Source organism: Panthera leo, chromosome A2, assembly GCF_018350215.1.
Source record: "Panthera leo isolate Ple1 chromosome A2, P.leo_Ple1_pat1.1, whole genome shotgun sequence".
Lineage (NCBI taxonomy): Eukaryota > Metazoa > Chordata > Mammalia > Carnivora > Felidae > Panthera > Panthera leo.
The window spans coordinates 80,018,954-80,031,840 of NC_056680.1; the positions used below are offsets into that span (position 1 = coordinate 80,018,954).

At 40.9% G+C, this 12,887-nt stretch overlaps 1 protein-coding gene across 1 annotated transcript in view; it reads left to right on the plus strand.

Annotated features, from left to right (window-relative positions):
• The window catches only part of RELN (reelin), a 532,400-nt gene that overhangs the window by 397,509 nt on the left and 122,004 nt on the right, over nucleotides 1-12,887 (plus strand). Inside the window, exons 23-25 of the mRNA XM_042915885.1 lie at nucleotides 2,891-3,028; nucleotides 4,358-4,544; nucleotides 11,929-12,134. Of these exons, the coding sequence (XP_042771819.1) occupies nucleotides 2,891-3,028; nucleotides 4,358-4,544; nucleotides 11,929-12,134 (531 nt within the window). The remainder of the gene's footprint in view (nucleotides 1-2,890; nucleotides 3,029-4,357; nucleotides 4,545-11,928; nucleotides 12,135-12,887) is intronic.

The following is a 12,887-nucleotide window of genomic DNA, read 5'->3' on the forward strand; positions in this document are numbered from 1 at the left end:
GCAATATTTAGCAGTGATGCAACTGCAAATCAGTGAGATCACACCTTGTGTTCTCATGTGCGACCAGCTGGAGATTGCTCACACAACTAATTTTTTTTTCTCACTAAAAACAAAGCCAATATTCAACCTCTTCTTGCTTCCTTTTCTGTTAATTAACATCACATTAAACTGTGGATTGTAATTTTAAATGGAAGAATCCACTTTGAGCTTTTTATCTTCAGGAGATACTGTCTTTTTCAAGAGTTCACAAGATGCACATAAGGATTAATTTACTTAGTCAAAGAATTTAGGATGTGTTTACATGTGACTGTTCAGAAGCATAAATAAACTGGGAAATCTAGGACAGATTTCTGAAACCTTCCAACCCCATTTTAATGTTTGAAATATCAAAACTTCAAAACAATGTGTTTCATGTAGACATGTGACTTTAAAGAAAATAAACCATCCTCAGTCAACAACCACCAGAACAATCACTAAATTTACGAGCTGGAAGGGATCTTAGAAATCAGTTTGCCCAGTCCCCTTATTTGAGAGGTGAGGAACTTAGAAAACCTGAAGGCTTAAATTCCTCACTAAAGGTCACACAGCTGATAAATTGCAGAGCTAGGGTCCAAGGGGTCAAGTCCCCAGACTCCTACCAAATTCTTTACTTCATTACCAAGAGAAGTCAGAAACAGGCTGCCCTTTCCTGGCCTGCTTTTCCATTCATTGACTCATTTTTTTAGCAGACATTTTTGGTACACCTACTTTATTCTGTTGCTGTGCAAACTATTGAGACTAAAGATGGCCCTGTCCCCAGAAGAGCTCACAATCTGAACACCTGTGGCCTTAGACTTGACTCAGATTATAAGCAGTCCTGAAAGCATGACGCAGTCCTTGGCATGACACTGATACATGAAACTTAATTGTCTTCTTTTCTGTAGGGCTCTATGCTCTAAAACAATGTACCTACTTTTATAGTAGGAATTTCTTAATGGAACTCTGGAAGTTGTGATGGCTGTTAGATTACAAATATAAATTATTACCATAGAGGAGGCGCATTCTTGTCATGGCACATATCATGACGAGCACTGATATGCAGCAATCGTGTGTCTACTGGAAGCATCTCAGTGAATCCTGGAATTATCCTACTAGGAATGAAAATGCAACATATTAGCCATAGATCATTGGTAAAATAAACAATAAAGGCTTAGCCTGGATTTTAACAATCTGTTACGTACTTAGGGAGTATTTAATATGTGGGTAATTGATGCAGTAGACATTAAGGGATCATTCTGAGCCATTAAGATCAAGTGTATGTGTAGGTAGTGTGCTCTGGGAGGGTTTAATCAATGGAACTGAGCCTGCACATTAATTCCACGCATCTTTTTTGTTTTCTTTTGTTTTGCACTTTTGTTGGGCACCAAAAAGAACTAATCACAACCCCTGAAAATTTCTAGAGACAAAAAATATGATGTGATTTTAAAAGAATCTTTTATGACGGTCAGTGAATGGCAACTTTCTTGAGCACAGTGAATGTGCTCTCAAAGTTCCCTCTTTTTAGACTTTCTCTCTGGTTTAGATGAATCAAGGTCCCAAGTGTTTTCTGTGTACAATGGACTGTTTAACTTTTTGTTTCCACTTAACATCAGCTTGTCCATGAAACCAAAACAAGTTAATGTTTCAGAAATAATAAGCAGAATTTAGCACCCAGATGTTCTTACTTATAGTACATTGTAGCATGTCCCTCAACCCCAAAACAATACCCCCAAACTCAACTTTCATCTTCTATTGAGAGCTAACTGGAAGTTTTCCAATAACTACTGTTGTGTTTATTGTAAGGAATAGTAGTAGTGTAATTTAAACACCTCACATTTTCATCTGTGAATGAGAGGCTCTTTCGTATATACCTTTTTTAAAAATATTCTTTCTTTTTCCCTTTCTTTTCCTAGCATCAAATCTCTGTGTAACAACAACTAAAAAATCTGATATTTTGTTTTTCTTTAAAATGTCACCAATTAAATTAAGATTGAGGTATATATCCAAACCACAGATTTCTTTTTAACTTTTCTTCATGATAAAATTGTTGAATTGGATAATGATTGAGCAGACATTAAACTACCAAAGAAAAATGATTGGCAGCAAAATACAAGTTCAGCCCTCTTGCACTGTTGGTGGGAATGCAAACTGGTGCAGCCGCTCTGGAAAACAGTGTGGAGGTTCCTCAAAAAATTAAAAATAGACCTACCCTATGACCCAGCAATAACAATGCTAGCAATTTACCCAAGGGATACAGGAGTACTGATGCATAGGGGCACTTGTACCCCAATGTTTATAGCAGCACTCTCAACAATAGCCAAATCATGGAAAGAGCCTAAATGTCCATCAACTGATGAATGGAGAAAGAAATTGTGGTTTATATACACAATGGAGTACTACGTGGCAATGAGAAAGAACGAAATATGGCCCTTTGTAGCAACGTGGATGGAACTGGAGAGTGTGATGCTAAGTGAAATAAGCCATACAGAGAAAGACAGATACCATATGGTTTCACTCTTATGTGGATCCTGAGAAACTTAACAGGAACCCATGGGGGAGGGGAAGGAAAAAAAAAAAGAGGTTAGAGTGGGAGAGAGCCAAAGCATAAGAGACTCTTAAAAACTGAGAACAAACTGAGGGTTGATGGGGGGTGGGAGGGAGGGGAGGGTGGGTGATGGGTATTGAAGAGGGCACCTTTTGGGATGAGCACTGGGTGTTGTATGGAAACCAACTTGACAATAAACTTCATATATTGAAAAAAAAATACAAGTTCCAGGAAGTTCCATTATCTGAAAGATTCTGAACTCTGACATTCTTTGTGCTGCCACGTGTCAGTTAAAATATTGGATTTATTACCATACCTTGTTTCTAGGTCCAGTGCCACCCGCTTCCGCTGGAGTCAGAGCTATTACACAGCCCAAGACGAGTGGGCTTTGGATAACATTTACATTGGGCAGCAGTGCCCAAGTATGTGCAGTGGGCATGGCTCATGTGACCACGGTATGTGCAGGTATGTATGCCACCAAGTGTGATTGTGTGCTTCTCAGGATTTGTGTTTAAGTGTCGTTTTGGGTTTTTTTGTTTTTGTTTTGTTTTGTTTTTGAGAGAGCGTGAGTTGGGGAGGAGTAGAGAGAGAGGGGGACAGAGAATCCCAAGCAGGCTCCGTGCTGACAGCAGCAAGCCTGAGGGCTCGAACCCACGAACCATGAGATCATAACCTGAGCTGAAGTCAGACACTCAACCGACTGAGCCACCCAGGTGTCCCAGAATTTGTGTTTAGAGGGATACCATAGCAGTTGTCCTCAGAGTTGTATGGACAGACTAATAAATAATGAAATAGCCAAAAGAAAAGGATCCTCCTTTCTGTTCTTATTTCAAATGTAAAAGATGTTGTTACATTTGAAAAAGTTTTTTTTTAATGTTTATTTATTTTTGAGAGAGAGGAGAGACAGAATCTGAAGCAGGCTCCAGGCTCTGAGCTGTCAGCACAGAGGCCGACACGGGGCTCAAACTCATGAGCCGTGAGACCATGACCTGAGCTGAAGTTGGACGCTCAACTGATTGAGCCACTCAAGCGCCCCAAGCTGTTGTTATATTTAAGTAAAGTCTGAAGCCATATATTCTAAACTTCAAAATCTAACAAAAGACCAGGCCTCCTGGGTATAAATTTCAGAGTTTATTAATTAACCCCAAAGTCCTCTTTGGGAAACAAGAGCCTTGCTATTGTTTCCCTTTCCTTCCTCTGACACTCTTAAAGCACCTGTCAGACAGCTGCTACACGCTGTCTTATGTCACTTCGCGAGAAGCTCAAGGTTGTGGGCAGGGGGCCATGGTGATTATCGCTAATGAGGATGAGATAGGAACACACTTAAATACTCAAAGACTCTAAAAGAGATGTAATTTAATCAGAAAAGGGAGCTATAAAACGTGGCCAGAGCTACATGTTGGATGAACAGACAAATAATTTATATGTGACTTTGAAGACTACATGTGACTTTGAGGAAAATCCCACTCTTCTTCTCCCCAGCCACCAACACACACACACACACACACACACACACACACACACACACACACATCCTTCTTCATTACTGCTTGATGCCTCAGTTCTGTTATAACACTGTTTCTTTTAAGGATTCAGTCCTTTTGTTCTTGCTGTTCCGTGTCTGTTAAAACGTGAAGGTTGTCACTACCACATACACAGATTGACACTGGAGAAATATCTAGTGTGGATGCTAAGGTCTGAGCAAAAGTGAGACATAGGAAATGCTGCAGGTGCGTGGCCTTGGCATTCACAGAGGAGACGGTGACTTGTTTGTTTGGCCTTCCTCTCTCATAGGTGTGACCAGGGGTACCAAGGCACCGAATGCCACCCAGAAGCGGCTCTTCCTTCCACGATTATGTCAGATTTTGAGAACCAGAATGGTTGGGAGTCTGACTGGCAAGAAGTTATTGGGGGAGAAGTTGTAAAACCAGAGCAAGGGTGTGGGGTCATCTCTTCCGGATCGTCTCTGTATTTCAGCAAGGTAAGAACTGGGGATAAAGGTATGACTAAGGTCTGGGAATGCATGATCAGGAAAATATGTGATTTATGGAGCAGTCTGAACTCAGAAGGTACAAACATGAGGTAGTTTTATTCCTCCCAGCCCACATTACTTGCTTTTAAATTCGTTTGTCAAATTCCTACCCCGTAAGTACATTTGGCAAACTCCTGCAGTTTTATGATTGTTTTTGGTTACTACAAATCCAGCTTAGGTCAGTTTAAAATCCCTGCCCTTCTTTTACCGGATTTAAATCCAATCGCCTTCCTTTCCTGCTGTGCCAACCGGGCTTCTGTCTTGAGTGTCTTTGAATGGGGCAGGGACTTGGTGTCTTCGTGCCCCAGCATCAGAGGATGTGTGAGCGTGCGGCCCATGGGCGAGGGGTGAGCGGTGGTGGAGAAGGTGAAGCCTAGAGATTAAGAGCAGCAGCTGCCTGCTGCAGGCGGAATCTGCCGCTTGGCTGCTGTGTGACTTTGAGCAAATCCCATAACCTCTGTGTGACTCGGCTTCCTCATTTGTGCAGTGGAACTAATAAGAGGATCCTACCTCATTAGTCTTCACACAGGGTAAGTGAGTTAGCACTTGCAAATCACGTACAACAACGCCCGACACAGAGCACTCGTACAAGGATTTGTGAAATTTGTCAATCTGTTAATCTCAAGAACATGATTGGAGGAAGGAGGGATAATGGTGAGGTTTGGGGACATGCACAGCCATCCATGTTGAACATTGAGTTTGGTGGCTGCTGGTGGCATCTGCTAATACAGGACTGTCTTAGTCAGTTCAGACCTACTATCATTAAAAATACCATAGATTGTGTGGCTTAAGTAGGAAACTTTTTTTTCTCAGTTCTGAAAGGTTTGTGAAGTCCCAGATGAAGGCACCAGCAGATTCAGTGTCTGATGAGGGCCTGCTTCCTGGTTTGTGAGATGGACATCTTCTCATTGTATCCTCACATGGTGGAGAGAGCACCAAGAGAAAAATCAGGCTGTCTTGTATCTCTCTTTTTTTTTTTGGTTTATGTTTTCATTTTTTAATGTTTATTCTTGACACAGAGATTCAAAAGAGTGTGTGAGCAGGTGGGGGTCAGAGAGAGAGGGAGACACAGAATCCAAAGCAGGCTCCAGGCTCTGAGCTGTCAGCACAGAGCCCGATGCGGGGCTCAAACCCACCAACCATGATATCATGACCTAAGCTGAAGTCTGATGCTCAACTGACTGAGCCACCCAGGCGCCCCTTGTGTCTCTTCTTATGAGGACACTAATACCATCATGAGGGCTTCACTCTCATAATCTAATAACCTGACAAAGGCCCACCCACAATCCCTTTAGAGGTTAGGCTTTCAACATACGGATTTGGGGGCACATAAACATGAAGTCTACAATGGACACTGTGTAGAAGTTTTTCTTTCTTTTGAATGTTTTTTTTTTTTTTTTTTTTGAGAGGGAGAGAGAGTGTGTGTGTGCACAAACAGGGGAGGGGCAGAGAGAGAGGGAGACAGAGGATCCGAAGCAGGCTCTGCACTGACAGCAGAGAGCCCAGTTAGGGGCTCGAACTCATGAACTGCGAGATCATGACCTGAACTGAAGTCAGACACTCAACCGACTGAGCCACCCAGGTGCCCCAGAAGTTTTTCTCGCAGTGTTTATCTTCACTAGTGGCAGCACCAGTTTGGGCAGACAAGTCAGTACACACCAACTGGGAACAAAGGTGTCCACTGGAATCTGTAAGACTGATTCTCTTGGAACATCCCCAACCCATGTTGCTTGGTCAGCAATGGGGAAGGGGGAACCACCTTCCTCTCCTCCCTTGCTACCGTCTAGGCAGGACATTACTTTCATTCTCCCTCCTCCGATTCGTCTCTTTATATAGTTCTCAAAAGGACTGGAGAGGGAGCAGGTCCACTTCTCCAATCTGAGCTACATGTCTAACCCTACTAATGAGCAGCTCCCTATAGAATGTGAGATGCTTAGGGGCACCAGGGTGGCTCAGTCAGTTGAGCGTCTGACTTCGGCTCGGGTCATGATCTTGCAGTGAGTTCGAGCCCTGCGTCGGGCTCTGTGCTGACAGCTCAGAGCCTAGAGCCTGCTTCGGATTCTGTGTCTCCCTCTCTCTCTGCCCCTCGCCCACTCATGCTCCATCTCTCTCTCTCTCTCTCTCTCTCTCTCTCTCTCTGTCAAAAATAAAAATAAACATTAAAAAAAAATTTAGAATGTGAGGTGCTTAAAACCACTTCTTTCCATTAAGAACTATAGCCACCAATTCTAGGACAACTAGAAATGTCCCAGTCTGCATCACAAATACACAGGTGTGGGTGATATACTGTAGGGCTGATATGTTGTGGAATCTGGGAAGAAATCCAAAATAAGTCAATTTATGCAAATGCAAAAATAGGTACAGGTTTTGTTTTGATGCAGGTGCAGAACAAAGAATCAGCCAGCAAACAAGATAGAGAATGATAGAAAATCAGGGATGGATTCCATTTAATGATATTTCCTATCCATTGACATTGAACATCCGCCGGGTATTATTATTAGAGATGATAGTCCACAAGCAACCAGTATACGTTGCATAGGTCTGGATACACTGTATAATTGCTCAGAAGTGGGAAGATAGTGTCTCCGTAAGCATCAATTTTAAAATAAGATTATGAATCCTTAACCAATATGTACCAAACATCCCAGTACACATGCGTGCATACAGATATTTTATTTTTTTAATTTTTTTTAACATTTATTTTATTTTTGAGACAGAGAGAGAGACAGAGCATGAACGGGGGAGGGTCAGAGAGAGGGAGACACAGAATCTGAAACAGACTCCAGGCTCTGAGCTGTCAGCACAGAGCCCGACGCGGGGCTCGAACTCACGGACCACGAGATCATGACCTGAGCTGAAGTCAGCCGCTTAACCGACTGAGCCACCCAGGCACCCCCATACACAGATATTTTAAACACAGAAAGATTATATATCAATATGTATGTACTTAATTCAAGGTGATCTCTATTGTCAGACTACCTGGATCTGTACCTAGGCTCCAAAACTCATTAGCTCATTCATCTTGCAGACTTCCACATCTTTCTGTACCTTAGTTTTCTCTATTGTAGAGCGGGATGTTGGGACCATTGGTGGGTTAATGAAGGTAAAGAATAAAGAGTCATGTGGGGCACATAGAAATCATTCAGTAAGTGTTAGCTGTCACAATTACATTTTATTAGAGTGTATTTAAAACTTATATAATTAGGGGCACCTGGGTGGCTCTCAGTCAGTTGAGTGTCTGACTTCAGCTCAGGTCATGATCTCATGGTTTGTGGGTTCGAGCCCCGCATCTGTGCCGATGGCTTGGAGCCTTGATCCTGCTTCAGATTCTGTATTTCTCTCTCTCTCTGCCTCTCCCCTGCTTGCACTTTGTCTCTCAAAAATAATAAACATTTAAAAAATTATGAAAAAAATTAAAAATTTGTATCATTAAATATTTCTATCTATATGCCCTGCCACTAACTTAAAACCAGCATTTCAAAAGTAAAATCATTCTCTTCCCTTCCCAATCCAGCCTTTTCCCTATATTTTTGTCAGAATATCTGAAGAGCATTTTTTTTCTTTTTTCTCTTATATCAGTAGATCTGTTTTGAATTCTAAGTGAGACAAACTAGCTTAAGCAAAAAAGGGGAAATTTGGTTCATGTAATCAGAACACAGGGAGGGCTTATATGAAGCTGGCCTCAGAGATACCTGGAACCAGAAACTCAAATGCCCACAGAACTCTCTCCTCTATTTTCAGGTCAGCTGTCATTATCAGAGTGGTGCCAGGACCACAGAGCTTTCTAAGCAGCTCTGTAGAAACATCTAGGGAAGGTTTCTGATTGGCCAGTCACAGTGCCTGGAGGAATGACATACTCTGATTGGCAGAGCCAGAGTCATGTGCTCACTGCTTTAGCACAGAGGTGGAATACACAATTTGGCAGCCCCTACCAGCCAAAGCAGTAACCCAAAGGAAAGGTTCCTTAGCCCTATTGCAAACCACCCTAAACCTAAAATGTGCTTCTATTTTGTCCCTCTTTGATCAATCAGGATGCTTTCCAGGACTGCTGCCCTAACTACACATCTTATTTTATTTTTTGAAACATCAGACTTCTGCTCCAAACAGAAATTTCTCCTCCCCATCCCAGGTTTCGATAATTTCCTTGTCTTTGTTTAATCTCCACTGCCTACCATCATGCCTTCTACTGTCTCTGTATCCCTATAAACCTTGTAAACGTCCTGCTCAAATCCTGCTTCTCCATGGAGCTTTGTGGCATGATGACTACACTGCTCTCTCCTTTCTTTGAATTCCTCCCTCACTTGCGTTCTATTCATAGATAGATCATAGTTTTATTTTTATTTTCATAGTACCCAGAAAGATGCTGAATCCTACTGACTGAGCTGAACTCTAGATAAGGTGTTTAACTCAGAAATGCATGCCATGAGCTAGGCATGTACAAATCAACAAGTACCTTGAGACTGAATAGATTATAGAATTGCTAGATGATCATATGACCAAGTGGGATTCAACAAGGAGTAGAATTTGGTCTGCTGCCCTAATTGTCATAATTGTCACTACACGTATTTGTGAACTCTCCTTCCAAGTTTGTTTTCCTATTGTGTATGGTGTTATTGGCACCCAATAATTCTTATTGAAAAGAAAGGAAGGAAGGAAGGAGGGAAGGAAGGAAGGAAGGAAGGAAGGAAGGAAGGAAGGAAGGAAGAAAGGGGAAAAGAAAGAAAGAAAGAAAGAAAGAAAGAAAGAAAGAAAGAAAGAAAGAGAGAGAAAGAAAGAAAAAGAAAATTAGAAAGCAGGAGGTTTTAAAGAAATGGTTGTTTTTGGGACACCTGGGTGGCTCAGTTGATTAAGCATCCTGCTCTTGATTTTGGCTCAGGTCATGATCTCACAATTGTGAGATCAAGCTCCATGTCAGGCTCAGTGTGAAGCAAGGAGCCTGCTTGGGATTCTCTCCCTCTCCCTGTCTATCTGCCCCTCTCTGGTCATGCTCTTTCTCTTTCTCCCTCTCTCTCTCTCTCTCAAAATAAATAAATAAATTTAAGAAAAAAAGAAATGGTTGTTTTCAAATAAATATAGAAATATTTTTCTAGTAGCATTTTGACTAGAGAATATTTTAATGGGAGGCAAATGTGAAGTTTTATGAAATGTTTTAGAGGTTGTGTTATGAAGTCTCTAGATTCTGAAGACATTACCTTTAAAATGTTTTATTTTATCTAAACCCTTAAAGCAGTGAGCCATTTTAACCTAGAATGTTGGAAGGAAATTGGATGGTATTTTTACACTCCAAAAATGAGGAGATCCATAACCTATTACTTTAACACTCATGCGTGCGCACATTAGATGTGTATATCTCTACACTTACACACACATAAATACATTGATAATAGTAGAATAGAAAAACCGCAAAGCATGTTGTTACATCAGATTCTAAATTCTGACAAAAAGTTTGCCGTAAGCCATTTCCTTTTTCTTTTTTATCTCCCTTTAAAACAATGTTCAGCATTTCAGGTCACTGAACAAAAGAAAATGATCTGTGCTAATTCTCTAGGAAAAAACACCTTCAGTGCCAAACTAAGCATTTGTATGATATTTTCTACCATTTACAAAAATCTCACAAAATCCTTTCAAAACCTTTGTCGACCAACACCATAGTCTCCTGGAAAAAAAGCACTACTCTGTGAATTTCACAATAGACCAATCATTCCAATCAGCTAATTGTGATAAGTGGATTTTTTATAATTCTCCTCACCTTAGATCTTTGTCCTTCTGGCTCATTTCCACATGCCAAATTTTTATAGAAGTTTTCTGGATTGGAATTAACTAGATAGGTTCTATAGTTTTTCTTCTAAAAATCATTCTTCCTGAAATGATCCTGAGGCATGAAAATTCTAGGCCAGATTATAATAACCTCTGAGGTGTTTCTCACTTACAATATCTCAAATCAACAAAAATAAAAGTTAAAAGCATACATAACACGTTGAAAATGCCTATTACTTTTAGGATTTTCTCAAATACGTACTTAAAATTGAGAATTCCAAAGAATAAGTTCTTGTCTCAGGATTAACTTCAGTTCTCATTTTGCTGCTCCCTCGTTTGTTTTGGAGTCTCTTAATTGGCTTTAGATTTATCAGGAACAGTGTAGTGTTTTAATTATCCCCAAGTATTTCCCCTGTGACTTCTAATAACTGAAACCCTTTCTTAATTAACTTAGTGGATTAGAATCGGGTTTAAATTATAAGTCTGAGGGATGTTTTTCTCTATACTATGTATCCTATCTCAATTTTTCTTCCTGGCTTTTAATTGAACTCCTTGGGAGCTCTCCAAGACCAATTCAGTGCAGTCTATGGATTAGCTTTGGCGGTACCTCTGGGTGGAAGAATCTCATGGGCAAACCGTTTTTCAGTCCCATTAGTGCGAACCCATTTATGCAAAACAGGAATGACAACAAACCTTGTCAATTTGAGTCTAGTACTTCACCACATGACTGTGACATGTAGGGGACACACTGAGCAAAGGAAGCAGGTTGAGGATATTTTCAACATTTTTTGAGACACAAAGAGACCATTTCATGGTCACAAAAACTTACTGAAATGGTCCCTCCCACCCTCTCTGTTACCAAGAAAGAGACAGAGAGAGAGACTGACCAGGAGCCTCAGAGACTTGAGTACTCTTTCTTTTTGTCAAAAAGTTATTATTTTGCATGTTTCACTTTAATTCCCAGGGAGGAGGGGGGTCAGGGCCTATCTCTGGAGAGGATGTTCCCTCAGCAAGACATGCCATGTGCTAAGCAAATTACATGCAACATCTATTTCATCTAATTGTCACAGCACCCTATAAGGAAGGTATTATTACCCATATTGTTTCTTTGAGGAAAAGAAAAGCTCAGAAAGGTCACACAGCTAGTGAACAGCATGAATAATGGTCTAAAATTCCAACCCAATTCCAACTGATTTCAAAGTATATGGTCTTTCTTCTCCACTACTCTGCCTGGAAGAAATTTACAAAGCAAATACGTGGAGTGTTTTAATTAAAATTAATTTTGCTTTATTTTTAAAGACTTTCAAATACTCTTTGGTATAATTAGCAGTTCCCTAGGGTCTCATAACCAAGTCTGGGAATCAGTGATGCAGAGACTAATCAAATGTATTCAGGAACAGTTACCATAACCAGAGCAGAGAATTAAATGGCACAACTTGCTCCTCTCAACAGTATAACGGGAACAAAATCATCTCCACCTGATGCTAGGATGTGCATATGATCTTGAAACTGAAATGACAGAATGCCAAAGAGCCCCCAGATTATTGAATCTGTGGTTCTTCTGTCTTTTGGAAAGGCTGGGAAAAGGCAGCTGGTGAGCTGGGATCTGGACACCTCTTGGGTCGACTTTGTCCAGTTCTACATCCAGATTGGTGGAGAGAGCGCTGCGTGCAACAAACCCGACAGCAGAGAGGAAGGTGTCCTCCTTCAGTACAGCAACAATGGGGGCATCCAGTGGCACCTGCTGGCAGAAATGTACTTCTCAGACTTCAGCAAACCCAGGTAACCACCCCTGATGGCCTTCCACTGGTTTCCAGGAACAGTAAAGAGTTCAGTTTTCTTGAGCTGTTTCTCGAATGTTAACTATTGCAAACATAGACAGACTCATTAGATTCTGACATAAATGATAGCCCAGTATATAAAAATTTCATTTCATTTGTTTATGGACAAAAAGCACTCACTTTCGTGTTTGAATTTTTAAAGAATTTGGGGAAAATTGTGACTAGAGGAAAAGACAACGGAACAGTTTTCCCAAAGAAACTGCATGATATAGGGATGTTCCAAGCTCACATTCCAGTTTGCAGGTTTTGTGAATGCACACACACACACACACACACACACACACACACACACATTTATATATATATATAAAGAAGCATACATTTATATATTAACATCTGGATATGGATATAGGTGTTCATTGGTTAGATTTAACAGCAAGATGGATTTTATTAAAAGTTTTCAAGGGTGCCTGGGTGGTTAGGTTCTGACTTCGGCTCAGGTCATGATCTCATGGTTCGTGGGTTCAAGCCCCGTGTCAGGCTCTGTGCTGACAGCTCAGAGCCTGGAGCCTGCTTCAGATTTTGTGTCTCCCTCTCTCTGTGCCCCTCCCCGGCTCACACTCTGTCTCTCTCTCAAAAATAAATAAACATTAAAATTTTTTTTAAGTTTTCATATTAGCACCAGAGCTAGTCCTGGACAAAATATGAATGAATCTGTGGGGCTCAGATTTCTGAAATTTTTTACTGACCCATC